The 18,579-nt window shown below is 42.0% G+C and overlaps 1 protein-coding gene across 5 annotated transcripts in view; it reads left to right on the top strand.

The window, feature by feature from the left end:
- Nucleotides 1–18,579, top strand: part of SLC10A7 (solute carrier family 10 member 7) — a 205,653-nt gene that overhangs the window by 156,848 nt on the left and 30,226 nt on the right. For all 5 annotated transcript variants that reach the window (XR_014792101.1, XM_084856218.1, XM_084856217.1 and 2 more), the window contains 3 exons: nt 6,001–6,166; nt 10,597–10,648; nt 13,069–13,142. Coding sequence is in view for 4 of the 5 variants with exons in the window: in XM_084856218.1 (XP_084712344.1) it covers nt 6,001–6,166; nt 10,597–10,648; nt 13,069–13,142 (292 nt within the window). In the remaining variant the exon portion in view is untranslated. The remainder of the gene's footprint in view (nt 1–6,000; nt 6,167–10,596; nt 10,649–13,068; nt 13,143–18,579) is intronic.

The following is an 18,579-nucleotide window of genomic DNA, read 5'->3' as shown; positions in this document are numbered from 1 at the left end:
CATGCAGTTTAGAACCCTGATTGTGCAACGTTCTAGATCGCATGGGGAGCCTATGCATGTACAGCATGCTTCCTGCTTCAGACCTCCTCCTCCAGTGCATGGACGGTGGTAGTATCGGTGGCAGGGACACAACTGAGGAGGTGGTGCCCATGAGCGTGGCCCCATGCTTCCCCTCACAGAATTCTAATTGCGTGAGGATTGATTGCCCAAATAGGGCTATAGTTCGGCATTTAAAGAGAAGAAAGCTACAGTCATTCTTAAGAAACATGTTCAGCTAGAATATATTTATAACTTTAATCCATATAGAAGTGGCCTGTTTATAGCTAAACTTCAGCTGAATTTCAGGAAGAAGCAGTACTCTTTTGGGAGACCAACACTGCTGAAAAGCTGTTCGGAAAAATTGAGATGACAGATTAACAGCATTCTTGCCATAGTTCACTCTTATCTGACACTTGACTTTAACTACAGACAGATGAATTCTCGATAGGAGGGTAAACAAAGAAAAATATAATATACTGCGCCCTAAAAATGTAATGAAAGATTTTGTTTATGGTGTTGTATTGCAGCGTTTTTAATGTTAAGAAAACTAAGTTTTAAAATTGTCTACAGATTATTTAGGGGATTTTAATGAAGTGCAAGAGCATGGCTGTCGCTTGGCTAAAACTAAATAGACAAAGACATGGTGATTTGTGTTGTAATTGTTCATGGTGCAAGATGTAGCTGATAAACACAAAAATTGATGTATATAATGTATAGAGACTGAGATTTAAAGAAGCAATAAGCTAGAAAGAGAAAACAAAATCAAGGAACTGGAGAACATTTACCATTTCAAGGAGGATATGGCCTTATTCATCCATCTTTTTGAAAGTGCATTTCTGCACCAGAGTATTAACTGCCAACAAAGGAATTTATATTTAAAACCTTGCATTGTTTTACACTCGCTTCCATTTCCTTCAAAGAAGAGAGCACAAGAATCATAGGTGTTTCTCTGGAATTCTCAGTGGGAGAGGATTATGTAGAATAAAGTGGCTGCAAAGGCAGTAGCTCAAAAAGCAGAATCTTTGCAGGGCTCAGAATCCAACAAGCTCAGAACTCTTCCAGGCTGCTACATCATGTCTAGCCACTAAATCCAGCAGTCAAGATAACTAGACTCCTACTACTTGCATGATCCCAAATCTGCAGCGTCTGTATTGATTTGCAGGATCTCCTAATTACCCATGTATTTTCTGAGTAAAAAAGATTTGGAGGGTCCTTCACTGAATTAACTTAGGCTAAATTCACATTAGCATTCCATTCCTTTGGCTTATTATTGCATCCACCACTGTAATTGTCCCTACTCAAAGAAAGATAAAGAATATTTGCAAGCATCCCTCTCTCATAATCCTAGAACCTGCTGTCATCCCATGAAGCGGATTGGTGGGAGATTCAGGACAGAATAGAGGAAGTACATCTTCACACAGCACATAGTTAAACTATGGAATTCACTACCACAAGACATAGTGATGGCCAACAATTTGGATGGCTTTAAAAGGGAGTTAGACACATTCATGGAGGAGAAGGCTATCAATGGCTACTAGTCCTTATGGCTATGCACTACTTCCAGTAGCAGAGGCAGTATGTCTTTGTGCACTAGTTGCTGGGAAACATGGGTGGGAGGGTGCTGATGCACTCATGTCCTGCTTGTGGGTTCCCAAGTAGTTGGCCACTTTCTGAACAGAATGCTGGACTAAATGGACCCTTGGTCTGATCCAACATGGTTCTTCTTATGTTCTTATCCCAGTCTCCAATGCAATGGAGACAGTTCTAGATTCAGACATTCTCAGGGCCTGACTATATATTGTATCCAAGTGTGTGCAATTCAATCCTTGTAGCCTTTTTATTTCAGGAAAAGCCACTTCAGAAGGGGGCAATTTAGAGCAGAGAAGTGGCAGGAAGGGAAAGAACTGGCCAGTCAGCTCATGTGTCACTGATATTGCACCAGCTCGCCTGGTTGCCCATGCATCCAAGCCCAATTTAGTGTTAATTTTAATCTCTAAAGCAGCCTTCCCCAAACCTGGCACCGTCCAGATGTGGTGGACTATAGCTCCCACCATCCCCAGCCACTGCAGACATTAACTGTGCTGGCTGGGGATGATGGGGGTTATAGGTTGAGGAAGGTTGCCTTAAATGGTTTGGGCCTGAGATACTGGAAAGTCTGTCTTCACTCCTACCAGTCTGCCCCCATTCTGAGGTCATGAACAGCAGCCCTTCTCATCTGCTCACCATCAAGGGCTGTGAGGTTGGTGAATATGAGGGTGATGGCCTTTTCAGTAGTGATCCCACACCTCTGGAATGAGCTTCCACCAGGGCTTCATTAGGCCCTTTCTTAGCAGGCTTCGAGGAAGCCTGTTTTTATTACTGATTTTTACTGTTCTTTGTATCGTTTCTTTTATTATGTATGCTGCCTTGGGGGTGGGGGTCCACCCTTAAAGGCAGCTTAAAGTCATTTTAAATATATAAATAAGCACCCTTCCCATTACATGCAACAAATTTATTTGTTTATTTATTACATTTTTACACAGCCCAGTAGCTGAAGCTCTAAATTGTCTCCTCCTCCAGTGTTTTTTCCTGAGATAAAGGGGCCATCATGGTTCAGTTATGTGTGTTCACAAGTAATGTGCGGTGTCCACCCTCAGGTAAAAACTGGTGGATAGAATATCCTTTTCAAATGCAACTTGCTGGAAAGCTGGGATATAAATAATGTAAATAAAGTCATTAATACATAAATGCAGCAGTTTTAACACTCCCTTGCCCACTGGCTTCATATGCCATTGGTCAATTGAACACATACCCACGTCGACTTGCTGCAAGAGAATATGACATAAGCATTACTTTCCTTTGTCAGCATGAAATAGATACACGTTGTGGACAAAGCAAATGCAGAGACAGAGCTAGCTGGTGAAGAGATGCTTTTGTTCTTGCGTATCTCTTAGTTCGTGCAAGATTAATTTTGAGAGGCTTGTGCAATTCATTTTTCTTATTGGGGTGGAATGCTGTGTGCCAAATAATGTTTGAGGGCCTGAGTTGCCAAGTCTTCTGTTCAGATCTCTCCTCCACCCACACATTCAGTATGGGGATAGTAATACCGGCCTACTTTACAAGGTTGTTGTAAGAATTACTAAGAAAATGTGCATGGAGTTCTTTGAATATTCAGAGGGTGCTATATAAATGCTATTATTGTACCGTAGAAGCTTCTGATCTTGGAGGTCAGGGCCTGTGCACATTATATTGTCTGTACCCAAAGGCTGCTTTACATTGTTCCCCTTGTGAGTTGCTGCCTGTTAAAACAGGTGATTCCCTTCCCCCCCCCCACCATGCCACTGCAAACATTTCAAAGTGCTTCACATTAACTTGTAATCTTTGCAACAGTCTAATAAAGTTGGTCAATATTACTGTCCATGTAAAGCAGATGTGAAGCTGAGGCTGAGAAATTGTGGCTTCCTTGAGGCCACTTACTGAGTTCATGACACTGGTTCAATTCAAACCAGTGACATCCATAGCTTAGTAGTTTTGCCACAGTGCTACACGAGCTCTTTCTCCAAAGCCTGTTCTCTGAAATGGCACTCTCCTACCCTTGATTTGCGCAGGAAAAATTGCAGCCATCCTTGGAAGTCACACACTTGAGGCATCTGTAGTTCCACCCCTGAGTCCTGCGGATGAGCTTTGAGTTTAGGTCTCCCACATCCAATCTCAATTCTCACTCCACTGCACCTCCCTGCTAGTATGAGTCTACCTTATGGAGTGTTTGGTATAGAGAACTTCTGCTTTGTTGGTCTCAGGGTGCTTCCAGATGAGGTTTTTACCATGCATTCACCCTGCCTCGTTCACAGAAGGGGGGGCAGACAACATTCTGTTCCGCTTGTACCCTTTCCATGTTTTCCTAGTGCTTCTTGCTGTCTTTTTTCTGTCTTTTTTTTCCACAAAAAAGATGGAATAGATGCATAATGCCTTCTGATTGGTAGCTCTAGGAGCTGTCATGGATGGATGGGTAGGTAGGTAGGTATTGAACACTTCAATATTTTTGAAAGGACTTTGAAAATTTGGAGGTACCGTTTTGAATAATTTCTGTTTCAGTTACATACATTCAATATACATATAAACTGAACAGAACTTCAAGCACAACTGCACAGAAAGTGTATTATAATAGTCAAGTTGAGAATTTATCCAAGAACACAAGACAGTGGCCAAGTTGCTTCCAAACAGTGGTACAGCTGATGAATCAGCAGGAGTTGAAAGAAGGTTCTTGCGGCCATGGCAGTCACCTCAGAGTCTAAAGAGCAATACTGGATCTAGGAGAACGCCCAAGCAATGAGTCTTCTCCTTTAGGGCTAATGTGATCCCTTCCAGAAGAGGCATATACCCCATAACCAAATAAGCAGGGCTACCACCATTAGGAGGGGCCGGGGTGGCTTAGTGGTTAAGACGCTGAACTGCAGACTGGAAGGTCGGCAGGTCAGCAGTTCGAGACCCGAGTGCTGCGTGACGGAGTGAGCTCCCGTCTTCAGTCCCAGCTCCTGCCAACCTAGCAGTTCGAAAGCAAGAAATTGCAAGTAGATAAATAGGTACCGCTTCGGCGGGAAAGGTAACAGCGTTCCGTGCACCTCGGTGTTCAGTCATGCCAGCCACATGACCACGGAAGCGTCTTTGGACAGCGCTGGCTCTTCGGCTTAGAAACGGGGATGAGCACCGCACCCTAGAGTCGGACACGACTGGTTGGGGACACCTTTACCTTTACCTTTACCACCATTAGGATCTCTGTCTTGTCTGGATTAACTTTTAGTTTATTCACGTGCATCAGTCCATTATTTATTCACCTTCATCAGTTCATTACTGACCTCAAGCAGTGATTCATAGAGGATCACACCTGATGTCAGGGGGAAGAAATATAACTGGGTAGCAGAATATTGGTGAAACCTGCTTGACCTCACACATGGTTTCATGTAGATGTTAAACAGCATAGGAGACGAGGCCGTGCTAACTGAGAATTATGGGAGTTGCCCTTCAACACATCCAGAGGGTACCAGGATGGGGAAGGCTATTGTATGATAATTCCCATGGGGAAAGTCTACCAGTACCAGCTTCTGGAACCATCTCCAACCCACACAAGCAATTTAGAAAGATACTATGGTGGATGATATGAAAAGCCACTACCTGCCATGAAGATCAATCCTGCATTTCTGGAAGCATTTTGGTGCTAGTTACTTCCACCCCTAAAAGGAAGGTAAAAACTGATTAAACAACTAACTTAGTTTTCAAATTCCTAACTGTAAAAAGTTGCACTAAACACTGTAGGCTTGCTCAGCTTCTTGTGTTAATTCTAGTATTCCAGAAGCATGCAACTGGCATTTATCTTTGCATTTGCAAAAAATCTAGATCTTCCCACTCTAAATTATTTAAACTCCCACAACACATGCACTTTTACTTTTCAAGCATGAGTTATAATTTAATTAAAAACTTCTGGTGCATCACTAGCTATTTAAATATTTAAATGTTCCATGGATCACTTTCGATTATATGCTCACATGAAATTCCTGAAGATGTCAGATTTTTAAGATTCCCAAAGTTACACTTGGAATTGTCTGTTGATGCAAAGGGGACAATGATAATTACATACATCCATTAGTATCAGCAGAGGAGATAAACTTTGGGGAAGCTTAATGGGCATGTCTCAGTGACAGCTAGCAAAAAACATTTGGCATGATTAAGGATAGATTTGAATGTACTTGAAAATATACTCTCATTATGGGCGCCCAGTGGAAGTTGCACTACAAATGTTAAATTCCCCAGAAGAAGAGTTATGTGGCACAAAAGCTTTGAAATCCACTGTGGCCGTCATCCAAATTATTCTCTTCTCTTTATGTCTTTCTGCTGTCAGAATCGTTTTGTGATGCCCAACTTGGCTTCCCGTGTGTGTTGAAAAGAGGCAACCTGTTGATTTTTTTTTTCTTCCTTGTGTTTCAGATAGTCCGAAGATACATCAAGGAATGGCTTGAGAGAAAGAAGCCTCCGTTTGGTGCTATCAGCAGCTGTGTGCTCTTGATGATCATCTATACAACTTTCTGTGATACATTTTCCAATCCAAATATTGACCTTGACAAGTTTAGCCTGATCATAATTGTTTTCATAAGTGAGTACCATTTGCCCCTTGTAATTCCTTTTAACAGCTGGGTTATTATTCGAAGGAGCTGTGTATCCTACTCAAGGGGTCAGGGCTCATGGTGTTCTTGACAAGTCCATAATGAGCTTCTTTGCATGGTGGCCACAGTCTTACAAGCGGTGAATAGTGTCTGTGTAGCAGTACTGTGCAGTTTGGGTTTTGAATGCATTTTAGAAATGTTAAAGAATTAACGTTCTGTTGAATTCTGTTGTTTGTTATTTTGTAACACAGAAACTGAGCCTTAACATACTCATAATGCCTCAGTTGAATGGATTCAACCTTTTTCGGACTGTTGTACTTCTTGAAGAAGTATACTTGTGCTCAGCAACAATATTCCGGCTTTTATTTGTTGCATTAATTACACAACAATATCCCATGGAGTTTTTTGTGACCCTTCATTTGGTAATCACTCAGTGCTGTGTGTGTGTGTTTGTGTGTGTAAAAAAAATTGTCAGCCACCCAGTAGCCACTCTGGGTGACATACAAAACCAAATTAAAATTACAATTGCAATAGGATATGGTAAGGCAAATAAGGAGAACTGTGAATATTAATAACTGAATGATAGCCTGACTGTAGGAGTTGCTCCCCAGGCCTAGCAGGAGGCCAGTGCTTGTTGTTGTTCAGCCGTTAAGTCATGTCCGGCTCTTCGTGACCCCATGGACCATAGCACGCCAGGCTTTCCTGTCCTGCGCTCTCTCCTGGAGTGTGCTCAAGTCCATATTCATTGCATCAGTGATGCTTTCTAGCCATCTCATCCTCTGCCGTCCCCTTCTCCTTTTGCCTTCAGTCTTTCCCAGCATCAGGGTCTTTTCCAGGGAGTTTTCTCTTCACATTAGGTGGCCAAAATATTTGAGCTTCAGCTTCAGTATCTGTCCTTCCAATGAGCAGTCAGGGTTGATTTCCTTTAGGATTGACTGATCTGACCTCCTTGCAGTCCAAGGGACTCATAAGAGTCTTCTCCAGCACCACAGTTCGAAAGCATAGATTTTTCAGCACTCAGCCTTCCTTATAGTCCAGCTCTCACAGCCATACGTTGCTACTGGGAAAACCATAGCTTTGATATCTTTGGGCAAGACACCATCAATGGGCCCCCTCCTTTGGTGAGTCTACCTTCTCACTGCGTTGTCACTAATTTCTGTTGCTCCTCCTGCTCTTTCTCATCATTGCTTGTTTGCTGGACAGGTAGAGAGCTAGGGTGCAAGTAGGCAGTGGCTTCTACTTTTCACTTCCACCACCACCATTGTCTGGGCCAAAGCAATAGGCGGTTGAAGAAGCAGGTTGCAATAGTGAAGATGATGAGTAACTCCAGGAGGCCCTTATCAGTGAAACTGTGCTGGGGTGTGTGTCCTCAGTAGGTGCCCAACCATGTCTACTCTTGACATTATCCCTGCAACAGGTGTTGGATCCTAACAGCATTGCAGCTGATGGCCAGATACAGCAACCTTCCCACAGCCTCGGCAGTAGCTGCTCCCAAGCAAGCGGTTATGTCGAGCGTGCTTGTGGACACATACACAATTTTAAGCAAGAGGGTGTAGCTAAGCTATGCTGCCTTAGTGCTGAGAAGGCAGTGCTTCCAACATCTGCATTGTTTAACAACACTCTGTGCTTGTACTTGCTACCATTTTCAATAGAGCTGGGCTGCCAGAATGTAGGGCCTCCCTGTAAGATGAATTGAGACACAAAAACTGGGAAAGACATTCTGAAGCATATTTTATGTATACAGAAGGTTGTATAGGGAGGTCTCTGTGTGGTCCCTCCAGCGAAAATCCTGCAGTTACCAATATGGCAAGTGTCAGGTTTAAATGCTATCGTGCTTCAGTTAGTCCTCTGTCCTTAAGCCGGAAATAGCAAAGCTGAGTAGGATATGGTCTTCTGGATGCAAGTCTTAAAATGGCATCTAATCTCAGTGGGCAACATAGTTCTTATGATCTCAAGGCTTTATCTGCTCTTAACACCACGAGTGTCAGTTTTCTAGTGGTGAATCATTTGTGGAACACTCCAGCCGAAGAGCTGCATCTGGAAATATTTGCTATTGTAGATTAGCATCTTGCTATTATAAAACTGAAAAATTCCATTTCTTATACAATCTGAATGATTCATCCTCTCCATGTGAAGTTTGGCAGGGAGAATATGCTTGGTGAGATGTACAAACTATCAAAATGTCAGAAAAATGGGATTTGAAAAGGCTCAGTTACAGCAATTGAAAATTTTTGGCTGGAGGAATCAGATCCTTTTGTATTCTGCCATATTTTTTGCTGGTAAATAATGTCTATGGGCCTGTTCACACATCACATTAACCCATGGTGGCTTATAAGCTGTGCACAGAAGGTTATTTTGCAAATAGCCTACTGTGCCCCGTCACATGATATGACAAATAAGCTACACAGCATAGTTTATTTCCCCCCCTTGCCCCTCCTCCCCCTCTAGTCCTCCCGCCTGGCCAGGCAAGTATCCCAGCCTCCTTTGCAGTGGAAGCCATATCCAGCTGTCCTTCCAACTGCCACTATGTCAGCAGCCTGTCTCCAATTGGTCCGCTATGTACTAGAGATGTCTTCTTCTGCCTCTGCCACTTCCCCCCATTCTCAACCCAGCGTCGATCCTTACCCGCTGTCCCGTTTGCTTCCCTTGCTGCTCCTACCCCCTCTTCCTCATTCCTTACCTGCCGCCCCAGTTTCCAAGCCTTTGATGGCTCCCCCCTTACCAGCAGCAAACCAACAACAAAGAATAAAAATAAAAAAATTATTTTCATACAAAGCGGCTTATTTGGCTTGCTTAATACTGGGCTGGCTTAATACTGCTTTGAATCTACTAAGGCACTATTTGGCATCAGTTCTGGGTTGGTTGGATGGCTAGCTTGGGCCTGATGGTGGCGGTGAAAAGTTGGCGGAGGAGGTTCAGTCTCATGGGTTGTAGGAAGGGGAAGAACATCTGCAGAGTTAGGAAGGGGTGGCCTGACTGGAAAGGAGGGATGCTTACATGGTGGGAACATTGCGCCAAAAAAGGAGTGGGGGCCTCCAACTCCTTGAAAGTTTACAGGAATCGGACAAAATTTAATATACAAGATGCACTACTGGATAATAGCACAACTTTCCTTTTCCATGGAAGAGTGAGGAGTTAACTGCAGGTGAAACTGTTTGGGAACCATGGGGAGGGGGGAGCTGCTTTGGAGTCGGAGACAAAGGTGAATGTAGTAGGAAAACAAGTTTGTTCAAGGTCACTCTGCTGATTACACACTCATGCGAGCAAAAGCAACTTTGCAGAGCACATTGCCAAAGGAGGGGGAGGGAGGAGTCGGGTGGTGAAGGGGATGGAGCCCCAGTGGCAGCACAGTCTGTTGCTAGGCAGATCTCGGGAACAGAGGTCACCCATAAGGAGCAGAGCAGCAGCAGCGTTTTTGGCTACCCTTGCCGAGCAGCTCTGTAGACAATTTCCATAACCCACGCTGGCATGACAGACGACACACTAACCCACCGTAGGTAAAATAATTCTTATCGTAGACCATGGGTTCTCAGGGTAGCTTATTTGGGTGGGAAAAACAGCTCACAAATGACACACTAAGCCATCATGGGTTGCTCCGGAATATAAACTGTGGATTAGCATGTCATGTGAACTCAGCCTATGAGTAGTATCCACAAGCTAGTGCTCATGACATTGCACTAACTAACACATGCTCAATGTAACTAGTGCTTGCTAGAGCAACGGAAAAAGTAGTGATTCTAGTTAAAAAATAAGAACAAGTAGAGCCCACAAGTCTGAAATCTCCCCACTCCTGCTTTAAAATACATAATAAAATAGTTTAATCTTGCTTTATAAGACAGTTTATTAATATAACGTTTTAGAATATATACTGCGATCACACGTTATATGCAAGAAAATAATTGTATGTATACACGCTGCTTATTATTTTCTTTCTTTTTTTAGCATTGTAACTTAATTCGGGCATCTTTGTTTCATATTACCTACAAATATCTAATAAAAGGTATTTTTTTTAAAAGCAATTAATAATGGTTTAGCCACCAAAAGAAACCAACTTGTCTCAGACTATAAACCAATAAGCCACCAGTACTCTTGGTCCTTTATGCAGAGTATGAAGGCCACATCCATTTCCTGCAGTACTTCTTTTCTACTCTTGAGTTCAGTGTTTGCATATGGAGAAATTGAGTATTTAGAAAATAATGTGAGAGTATTTAGAAAATATTGTGAGAGTATTTAGTGCTATGGGTACATTGATATGGAGCTGAACTATATCAGCTGTCTTATCTATGTCTAAATGACAGGTAAACATTATAAAATATGTGCTTTTTCCCATATGGAGAGATGGATGTAAATTTAAAATACACATTTGTATTGCTTTTGCCATGTAACACATCAATGTTTATGAAACTAATTTGTCTTTCAGTATTTTCGATTCAGCTGGGATTCATGCTATTAACTTTCTTCTTTTCTACAAGGTATGTAACAGCAGTAAAAGTTATTTATATGAACGATTAGAATAGTTGGGTGTAAAACAAAGGAGAATTGTCCTTTCTTCGGTGGCTCAGACTGAGAACTCAAGGTTTCTACCTTAGGGGTGAACGAAAGTCACTTACCTTTTCTCGCAGCTTTTTCGCGGTGGGGGGGAGCGCTTCGCTGCTCCCCCCGCGAAGTTCAGGCCGGGGGGGGGAGGCTTCCCGCCTCGCCCGGCCGAAATTCAGGCCGGGGGGGGAGGCTTCCCGCCTCGCCCGGCCGAAATTCAGGCCGGGGAGGAGGCTTCCCGCCTTGCCCGGCCGCGAACACGAAAGTAACAAAAAAAAACGTCCCCTGATAGGCTACGTGACGATTCACGTAGCCTATCACGGCTAGATCTGGAAAGTCAGCCATGATAGGCTACGTGAATCGTCACGTAGCCTATCACGGGTGACTTTAAAAAAAAAAAGCGCGTACGCGAATGGCGGCCCCCATAGGGAGCCGCCATTCGCGTTCCTTATTTAGTTGCTGTAGTCTACGTCAATATTTACGTAGACTACGGCGAAAATAAGGGCAACGCAAATAGCGTTGCCCTTATTTTCGCCGTAGTCTATGTAAACATTGACGTAGACTACAGCGACCAAATAAGGAAGGGGAATGGCGGCTCCCTATGGGGGCCGCCATTATCCGTACACACTTTTTTTTTTTTTAAGTCACCCGTGATAGGCTACGTGACGATTCACGTAGCCTATCACGGCTGACTTTGCAAATCTAGCCGTGATAGGCTACGTGAATCGTCACGTAGCCTATCAGGGGACGTGTTTGTTTTTTTTTTCTTTCATTGCAATGGCGGGGGCGGCAGCCGGTCGAAAGACCGGCTGCCGCTCCCGCCCCGCTCGAACACCGGACGAACCGCCAGCCGGACCCGCCGCCGGGAGGGACATTCAGGGAAGGTAAGTCCCGGGGGGGGGCGGGGGGGGCGGAGGATTTCTCCCCGAAACTTGTTCGGGGGGCCGAACACGTTGGCGCTCGGCCCCCCGAAGTTTCGGGGAGAAATTCTCCGCCATCCCTATTCTACCTGCAGGTTAGAAAGAAGATTTGGAAAAAAGCAAAGGTTGGAGTATTAATCTACTCCACTACTCATTTGCTTGGACTTGTATATCCCACCTTTTTATGATACAGTCAAACTCACAATGTCTTACCATAGAAATATAATCACAACAGGAAAAAATAAAACTAAGAATAAAACAAGCAACACTATTCCCAGTATCAGGAAGAAAAAAACGCCTTGAAGGTGCTGGAAAACAGCAAAGATCAGCAGTGTATTGATCTAAAGAGTGTTGTCTCTGTAGCTGGTTGCACATCCAATCAACTGCAGAGTGCAAGAAGGAGGCTATAACATTGGAGAAAGCACAAAACAGGAATAGTTAAACAATTCAGGGGAATGAGAGTAAAATGGAGTGTTGGGCTATCCTGGACGCTCTTACAAGTTGGGAAAATCGCTACTCTAATTTATATCCTCTCTCTCTTTTCTTTAATAGCTACTAATTGAATAAGGTCCATGAGCCTTATTCCTTGGACCTTATTCAATCCTTGTGATACCTGGTCACAGACAGAATCCTTATGTTCCCATGCATTCCTTGTTAATATAGACCTGATCTAGTCCCATTAGCATAGTAGTTTGCAATGCAATTTGCCTTTTATTAGTAAGATTTCTTTTATGCAATTAATTTATGAAGTACCTGGGAAAATCTCCTGCAGAACTGGGATGTTGTTTGGCCTCCAGGAAGCAGTTGTTAGGCACCTTTATTTTCCATTGCAGACCATCATTTTTCATAACAACTCCCAACGGATGATGGATAAATTTAATATAAAACAGACTGTTTCCTGGTTTTGCACTCATCTATTATGCTCTAATTTCTTCAGGCTATTATAACAGTTTTATGAAATATTTTATTGATTCTGATATTGTATATCATATACAAAAAGTGAAAAATATACACATTTATGCCACTTAATTTTATTGTGGATATTGGTTCACATTTGTGAAAATCTGATATTTCAAATTAGAAATAACTTCCTCCTAACATGTATACAGATATGACTTCCTCAACTGTGCATGTAGCCACGACCATGTGAGATAACATTAGTGCGATTTGGGCTGCAAGTACAGATACAGCCACAGGTCTTCCTATGATCATGAAGACTGGAAGAAGTGCGACCACTGTTGCCAGGGCCGGCTTTAGAGGTCAGCCATTTAAAGCAAAACCCCAAAGCTTCTGAGCATATGGGGGTAGAACTATTTGTCTCAAAAGTAGATCAAAGTGATTAAAAACGCTCTCACGTGGTACATAAAGTGGTATGTTTGATCAGTGAGCACACATTTGCTGGAAGACATTTTTAAAGTTCTTTACATCTTTTCTAGGAAGAATTCTGGTTTCACACCAGCAGACACAGTGGCCATTATTTTCTGTTCTACCCACAAATCTCTAACCTTAGGTAAGTCTTTACTAGACATTGTGTTCAAATTTTCAGTCTTGTTACAAAAGTGGTTTTCTAATTTTCTGTTACTAGTTCAGCAATATGACAAGATGTAGTATAAAAGCCTAGCAATAATATTAGCAAATTCATGAGAACATTCTTTGCAATGGGCAAGTAAATGTTTTCTAGGAGGAAGACAACACTGTCTTCCCCTTTGGGAATTTAGTAATTGTATTGCAGTGCCATTAATCTGTTCCTTCTTTAGAGAAAGCAATTTGATTTTTTTCTTTGTTTTTGATGTTCTGTTTCTCTAATCTAATATTGATAAAGTTTGTAGTTCATTTCAGATTATGTTCTGAGTTATTACAGAACAGTCAAACAGCAAAATTATTATAGCTCAGAACTGTAATGCACAAAGCATTTACAATATAAAGAAACAAATCAATAACGACAGCAGTGTTTTATAAAATATCAGTGTATTTATCCCAAGAAGTCTCTGGACTATGTGTTTATTCATTACTACTCAGTATTCAAAGACCATTGACTTACTAGTCATTCCAAATTCCCTTGCAATAACACTTTTCTGGTAGATAAGTACAATACATTTAATTAAAATATAGTAACACTTTAAGTGGGAAGGCAGTACCGAATGTTGCATATATGTTCCTGTGATTTATGGTGATTAGCAAGGAGCAAAAAGAGCATTTTAATGTGAAGTTTACAGCTACTTGTTTGACAAGCCATACTCACATACAAAAACAGATGTGCCCATATGCAAACTACATTAAAAAAAATCTGTGTGGAGGATCAGCATACAAATCAAGTGGTGATCTTGAATTTAAACTTATCAGTACAGACCAACATGCTCAGAGCAAGAAATAGTCAAGAAGATTGTATGGGTGTTACCATGTGTGGGCCATGTTTGCTTGCTTGCTTGCTTATTTATTTTCATGCCTTTCTTTCCACACATAAACCCTGTGAGGTCATTGAGGCTGAGAGAGAATTACTTTCCCAAGGCTAAACAGTGAACAATAGGGCTGAGAGGGGACTTCTCCCCATTTTAGTCTAGCACACTATCCACTGCTAACGAGCCTTTTGTGAAGGACTTTGTCAAAAGCTTTTTGAAAGTCCAAATATGCAGTGGTTACCATATCACCCCTATCCACGTTTAATGGCACTTTCAAAGAACACTAAATGGTTACTGAAGCAGGACTTGCATTTACAGAAGCCATGTTGCTTCTTCTTTAGCATGACTTGTTTTACTATAATCTTGATAATTCTGTCTTTAATCATGCTTTCCACCAATTTATCTGGAACAGACATTAAGCTAACTGTCCTATAATTTCCTAGAACCCTTTTTTTTTTTTTTTAGAAATTGGTATTAAACTGGCTGCTTTCCAGACCTCTGGGACAAGTTACATATTTTTGTTAGGTCAGCAATTTCACCTTTAAGTTCTTTTAAGAATTCTCAGCTGGATACTATCCAGGTCTGGAGATACATTAACTTTTAATATGTCAGTAAAACCTAGAACTTTGCAACACTATTTGCCTCAGTAATTCAGACTCTTTCTGAAAAAGTCACAGGTATCTGCCCTGCATCCTCCATAGTGAAGACAAATGGAAAGAATTCATTTTAGCTTTTCTGCAATCTCCTTATCCTCCTTTACCCCATATTTATCCTCCTTTACCCCATATTGTCATCTAAAGGTCCAACTGCCTCCATAGCGGCTTTCCTGTTTCAAATGTACTTTAAAAATATGTTGTTGTTGTTCAGTCATTCAGTTGTGTCCGACTCTTCGTGACCCCATGGACCATAGCACGCCAGGCCTTCCTGTCCTGAGCTGTCTCCCGGAGTGTGCTCAAGTCCATATTCATTGCATCAGTGATGCTATCTAGCCATCTCATCCTCTGCCGTCCCCTTCTCCATTTGCCTTCAATCTTTCCCAGCATCAGGGTCTTTTCCAGTGACTTTTCTCTTTGCATAGAAATATGTTACTTTGGTCTAAATATTTTTAGCAATATACTCCTTGAATTCTTCTTTCACATTATTTATTGTCTATTTGCATTTCTTTTGCCAGAGTTTGTGTATCCATTTATTCTCCTCCATTGAAAAAGACTTCTGTTTCCTGACAGAACCTCTAATAGCTTCGTTGACCCTGCTCATTAAATACACAGGCATCCTTTTTGACTTGGTGATACTTTTTCTGATCTGTCATACACGTTCTGGCCGAGTTTCTATTATTATGGTTTTGAGTAACCCCACCTCCAACCACCACCAATTGGAGACCAGTGTTGTAACAGACATCCAAAACAAAAGTAACAGCCCAATCCTCTGCTTGTTTTTGTTTTTTTGAAGTAGGTTCTGTAGGGCTTACTTCAAAGTAAGTAGTGTTCAATCTAGGTACAGCTAAAGACGATGATGTAAAAGAAGGAAAGGTGAAAGATAGGTTGGAACCTAATAAAGTAATCAGATATTTGGGCAGGGTAACTGCAATTTTCATTTGCTGAAGATTGGAAATGAAAACTATGTTTTTAAGTGCTTTGAAAGCACCCTTGGAGAATTTCATGCAAAAACACATCACTCAGATGGTGCTGTATTCCTAGCAGCCCTGTTCAGTGGAAAAGAACACCTCATTATACAATAATTAATATATGGCAATTTTTCCAAACATAACCACAAGTTAGTGTGGTGGGAAACTGACAAAAAGTTTACAGAGCAATTTAAATGGAGAGTGGTTACTCTGGGAAACATACTTGCAAATGCAGCCTTTATTCCCATGGTATCTTCAATGGTAGTTTTAATTTCATTCAAACATGTCTAGACGACTTATTCTGGAGTATTTAGAATGGTTCCTTTGTTCCATATGAGAACTTGCGGAATATGGAAGTATAGGCTGGTAAATGGATTGTCACGTGTTGATTTTCTGTATAGATTAGCTTCACAAATTCGTGTGCAGCTCTAGATTATCAAACATCTAACATACTTTCTGGCCTTGTTCAGTCTTGTTCAGGCATGCACTCGTACTCCCCACTCCTCCTGGAACTTTTGCTCCTATTTTAGATTAGCTGCAGGTTGCCACATTGGTTGAAAAACATGACAACTTCAAATCATAGGGCAGTATCCAATGCTGCTCCTGTACCTACGTTGATTGTGTTATGACAGAGGGACCCATCGCCGATACAACTAGAAGCTTTCATTTCCAAGAGCAACCTCAGAAATAAGCCAGAACACTAGTTTCTGGAACAGGGCCGGTCAGTGGAGCTCCCTTCTGCAGGATACTGCCCATAGTTTTTGAAGCTGCCTTGTTTCAGCTCACCATAATTAAGATTAACCAGTTTAAGGTTTGGATGACACACTAAACACTGGTTAATCTAAAATAGAACTGAATACTGCTGATCTCTTCACGGTCTTGCCGGGGGGGGGGGGGGCATAAAAGCTTGAGGCTCGTTCCCCTTACACTAAAGCGTTATGTAACACTAAAGCCTCATAACAATTAGTGTTATGGCCGAACACAACCTCCACGTATGTGAGAAACCTGGTTGTATCTCAGCGGAATTCACACTGAATTTACCATGTGTGCTCTTGGGATGTCAGGAACTACTGATGGATTGCCTCACATTAATCAGTGGTGGCTGGTGGCCAATCTAACTGGTGGAGCAGGGAGAGGTGGAACTGGAGGTGGGGCCACAGGCATTACCAGAGGCGAAGCAGTCTTTCGAATCCCCAGCAGCCCATACAACAGAAAGGGAAAAATGAGCCATATGAACATTAAAATCATGGATGCAAAGTGTGTGTGGGGTGGTGGGAGGATCCACACAAAAACACTCATTTGGGCCCACATTCTCCTGTTTCAGCAACAACTCCCATTGCTCAGACAACTGAGAGACTTTAAGATCAGGAGCACACACACACCATCCACACAGACACTCAGGCATTCTCCATCTCTCCAAGAAGAAAAACACCAAACATGTTTTTTATTATTGTTGTTGTTGTTATTATTATTAGATACCTTTTACAGCTCTGATAGGATTCTCACAAGCTACTATTTTGTTTAGGAACAGACAGAAAGAGTACCTCGAAGCTTCAAAGTATTTTGTAAAGAAGTAGCATTCTATGTTAGAGAACTTCCAGTTCAATTTCCTGTACTTCTTCAAAAAACAATGAGAAATATCAAAATGGACAATTAAAAAGAAATGCGAACTTTTCTCTCAAAATCATGCCTTCTTGCATTTTAGCTTGGAATTCTCACTGAAAAGCTAACAAAATATTCATCTTATTTCACCTTTTTTTTAATTTCTAATACTTGTATTCTTAAAAAAATCAAGGCAATTTGAACAAATACTTTCAAAAACTAATATTACTAGTTTGGTCCCAGTGTGTGATTGAAAGCCACAAATGTCCCCCCATTCATCTCTCTCTGGCTTTCTTCACACGGATCTTTTATCCTGTGATTGAATTTGCTCCTTCACAGAAGTTTGCAGGCTCTTTACATGACGCCATGATCATCCAAGGCATCTCCCGCACTAAATGCCCTTTGTTCCGTTTTTAAATAGATTGCAGTTAATGTGCTATCAAATTACCCCATTGTGTTCAGCTTGAGTTCCCCCCCCCATGAAAAGAGGAAAAGCAGCAAGAAGAGGAGCGATGAAACATAATTGAAGACTCAAATACGAGGAGAAGGAAGGGGAAAGGAGAGGGGGGGAAGGAAGTGGGTGAAAAAGGGAATCATCGTGATCCTGCATTTAAAACGGAAGCAAAAAGCCCTGTTTTAAATGCAGGGTTTTAGGCTGGTGTAGAGATGCCCCCCCCTCTCTCTCTCTCACACACACACACACACACACCTCTACCCCTTCATACACTGACACACCCCATTCACACAGACATCCAAGAATTCTCTCTCTCTCTCTCTCTCTCTCCCTTCCCCCATTCCCCTTCCCAGCTTAATAGCAATGTTGTTTTTGGTTTTCAATTATTGAAAGGGAGCAAAAAAATCAGTGCTATTTACCTGCAGTCTCCTAATACATAAAGGTTTGACTTACTGCTTTTGCCCTTTGCCTTGCAACCCAACACAAGAACTTCGCTTGAGCTGGCTGCTTTGCGACAGAAAGACACCCTCTCACACACACACACACACACACACACACACACAAGTTGGTGGAGCAAAATAAGCCCTCCTCCAGCAGACAAAGAGACTAGCAGATCCCTTCCCTACTCTTGCAAGGTGAGCTCAGCTGGGCCAAACAATTCCACTCCTAGCGTGGTGGCAACAACAGCAGGAAACAGAAAGCTCCACATGTGGACAGGGTTTTCTAAACATCCCCATCTTTATGGAAAACAAAAGAAACTTATAAAGGCAAGAAAGAAAGAAGGAAAGCAGCATAGGGCTACAGGTTTGCCTGGATGTAAACACAGCCAAAGTAAAATGACCACATTACTTCTTTTGGACCAACCTCC

The sequence above is a fragment of the Heloderma suspectum genome, chromosome 5, assembly GCF_057233095.1.
Source record: "Heloderma suspectum isolate Gila_16-S chromosome 5, 16-S_ref, whole genome shotgun sequence".
NCBI lineage: Eukaryota > Metazoa > Chordata > Lepidosauria > Squamata > Helodermatidae > Heloderma > Heloderma suspectum.
The sequence above is the reverse complement of the archived record's forward strand: the minus strand, read 5'-3'. Positions and strand labels throughout refer to the sequence as shown.